This window comes from Anopheles marshallii, chromosome 3 (genome assembly GCF_943734725.1).
Source record: "Anopheles marshallii chromosome 3, idAnoMarsDA_429_01, whole genome shotgun sequence".
NCBI classification, from domain to species: Eukaryota; Metazoa; Arthropoda; class Insecta; order Diptera; family Culicidae; genus Anopheles; species Anopheles marshallii.
This window is the reverse complement of record NC_071327.1, coordinates 71,122,636-71,126,080: the sequence shown is the minus strand read 5'-3', so window position 1 is coordinate 71,126,080 and position 3,445 is coordinate 71,122,636. Positions and strand designations below refer to the sequence as shown.

The 3,445-nt window shown below is 50.8% G+C and overlaps 1 protein-coding gene across 1 annotated transcript in view; it reads right to left on the bottom strand.

Moving 5' to 3' along the window:
• The window catches only part of LOC128713586 (forkhead box protein biniou), a 5,401-nt gene extending 4,825 nt beyond the window's left edge, over window positions 1-576 (bottom strand). The window contains exon 1 of the mRNA XM_053808446.1: window positions 1-576. This exon is cut by the window's left edge and continues 827 nt beyond it. Coding sequence (XP_053664421.1) covers window positions 1-576 — 576 coding nt within the window.
• Between the last annotated feature and the right edge of the window lie 2,869 nt (window positions 577-3,445).

The window sequence follows — 3,445 nt, the reverse complement described above, 5'->3', positions numbered from 1 at the left end:
GCCGTCCCCCGCCGGCAGCTCGGGGTCATTTATCTGCGAGATCAGATACGGCGAACGGTGGTTGATGTAGTAGGAGGGCAGCTTGTCGAACGCATGGTGGGGGTGATGGTGGTACATCGACGATATCTTGCCACCGTCACCTTCGAGCTTTAGCTCCAGGCTGGTCGGATACGCCACCGCTCCGATGCCCGGCGGTGACGCGTTACGATCATCCAGCTCGTCCTTCACGTCGAGCCCGTGCTGCTGGTGAAGGTGATGGTGCTGATGATGCGGCTGGAAGTGTCCGTGGGTCTGCGGGTGATGCGAAACCGGCTGGACGTGATGATGGAACGACGAATGGTGGTGGTACGGGTGAGTCATCATTGGACCACAGTTCCGCCCGTCGTCCTGTTGCTGCTGCAGGGCCGGATTCTCTATGATGTGTGCCGAAGCCATTACGATGTTTGACGACAGAGGGCGATAGTGGTAACCACCGGACGGGTTACTACCACCACCACCACCAACGATAATCCCCTGATCGTCACTAACATCCACCATAGAAGAAGCCGTTTCCATATGTTCTTCTGTTTTAATCATGCTTGAGGTACACTCTGATCACTTAAAACCTTGTCACGGACAATAAAATCACTTTAAATTTGTTGATAAACACAAGAACCTTAACTTTAGAACTTAGTATTCACTCCAATTTCACTCACTTGCGCACCAAACTCTTCATCACTCGAACCATCGATTACACATCGATCCGGGCGTAACACTCGATCAGCACTGAACCCCGGTGTGCTCGGCTTGCCCAGTTCGAAACGCGCGCCACCCTCGGTATCGTCTTGCGACCGAAGCCAATCCACGACTAATCCACCGTCCGCACTTGACGGCGCGTAATGATCGACTAATTTGAGAAATCCTTCCGAAAAAACAAAATACCACCACCGAAATGTAAACAACGGACGGACGCCCGACCCGACCGGATCGGCCCTCGCTACCCTTCGCTGTTGCACCCTGCCATACGGCCGTCCGTACAGACCACCCCGTCGTTTCAGCGGTCTCTGCCCTTTGCCTTTCCGCTCACGCACGGTCCAGACGTTCGAGATGGCAAAAAGGAACCTCCTCAGCTCCCGCTCAACCGTTTTGCCCAGCGGTTCCTCTCTCGTCCGGCCCGTGCCGCTGCTTCTACGCCGTTCTACCAGCAGCAACGCGCAGGCATCTCCAGAACGATTCGCCTGCCGGAAGGCGGCTCGGTGCTCGGTGCTTTGTTTCACGCATCGTTTGAACCCATCAATGTAACGCTACACTATTTTATTGCATTTACGAGCAGCATCCACACATGTGTCCAGCTTGGTTGTGCATTCGGGTGCGCGAGGAAGCCTTCCACAGGCTTCGTGATTAGCATGCAACGGCCGTTGGAAGTGAGTATTTGGACTCGGCCAAAAGGCACTCCAAATAGTTCCAAACCTTCAAACAACTCGTTTGCCTGCTCCAGCAAGGGTTAACTCTGCTGCCGTCGCTTGTGCGCGTTCCCTTGTGCTTGCCTGCTTTGCCATTTTTATTTTTAATTCCCGCCGTTGCTGCCATTGCTGCGTTGGCAATTTCAGGCCCGGCGTGAGCCGAAACCCAACTCCAAAACGCCACGCCATTCGCTCGCGGCAAGACGGGCGGGCAATCGTCGAGATCGTGATCGGGCTTAATTTATCTTTCCTGCACGGTGCCTGCACCCCCGCGTCGCGGCAATGATCACCGTTGGCCAGCCGGTGCCGGGCGTTTGGATGGGTGGAAAACCCGTGGTCCGTTGAAAAGACAAATAGCTCGATTTAATGGATGGTATAGGCGGCGATTTGCTTACCCCGTTCACGCTCATCCGTGATCGTATGGGTGTAGACATCGATTCGCATATTGTGACGGTTCGAAGATACTCAGATACCTTCAAATACCTTCGCTGAAACAATCGTCCAGCATCCCGAGCAGGCCCGTTCCAGCTGGAACCCATCCAACAGACAACCCCAGACGGCCGCTCGGCTGAAGATGCGCTCACCAGCAAGACAAGTCCAACTGCGCCGAAGCCGCAAAACCGTTTCCATTCGAAAAAGGCGGAGCTAGAGCGTTGTTGGAACGATCGTCACCCCACGTTCACGCACACGATCCCCCCGAAACATTCACGGACAGCAGCATCCGAACCGCTCGGTATCTTCGTAAGAACAGCAAATCAATCAACCCGCCAGCTCGGACCCGGTGCACCAATCGCGTTCGTCTCGATTGAGTCCACGGTCGGCAAAAGGTTGCGCCCTTCCTTTTGCAAATGTCCTTCGCACACTGGTTTCGGGTTGTGGTGTTTCGTTTTTCGAAACCGTTCAACAATCGACCGAACAGCGGCTGTTTGTGCTGCGATGTGCGGAATTTTCGATTCGAACGCTCAACAGATTAAAACTTTAGGTTGGGTTTTTTTTGTTGTTGCTTGCATTGCCTTCAGTGTGAGAAACGAATTCGTCAACGGGCTTTTGTATTTCAGCATCGTCTTACACCGCACTCGACACAAATTCACCAATGAATTCTTAATGAAGCATCATTTGTTTATGAAAGAAACAAAAAAAAAATGGGTTCCTTCGTTGGCCAAATATCTTGCCGCGTAAGCAGATTTTCGAGTACCGAATTAGAAGGCAAGAACCTTTAAAAATATGACTTTTGCTCGCTGCCTTTCGATATGTTGCAGTTGAGAAGTGGACAATGAAAGCCAGTGAAGTAGGAACCCAGACTTCTTCCTTCTTGACTTACTTGAGTGGTTGGGCAGGTCGTGCTGTCATGATCGGATCATTAATCAGTTTCCGGATCTCAAACTTGGTTCGAGGCGACTCTCCTCAATCTATTCTGATCTCCGGAAGGTTAGGCTCCACTTGATATAATCTACGGACTAGCCATGCTTCTCTATGTCTTCTTGAGGTCCATCTACCTCTTCACATGCTCCTCTACATCTGCTCACATATGATGAACTCGCGACTAATTCTTCCGCCTTATACTCAAACAACACCCAAAGTTAGTTCTCAACATCGGTGCTTCGAAAATTGTCAGAGCTAGAGCATCCTCCGCCATCATCATCCAAGACTCGTGACCTCAGAAGATTACACAGAATAGTTCAAGAAGTTATTTGCTACTCTCCACAGGATCTGTGCCTCAAGTCTCTAGACCTTTTTGGTTGTTATCTGATGTTACGATAGTATCAAGAGAGAAGAATTCCTTGAGTATCTCTTGATCGTCGCCATCAACTGATGTTATACTTCTCAAGCATGGTCTATTACGGTTAAAGCCTCTAGCAATTAAGTACTTCTTCGTCGACGCATGAAACCTCAATCTAAATCCTTGAGGACTCGCAGCGTTGTATGTACGTCCGATGATGACATCCAGAAATTGCAGACTACAGATCATAATCGATCTCGTTACATCAGGACTTTGGAGGTTG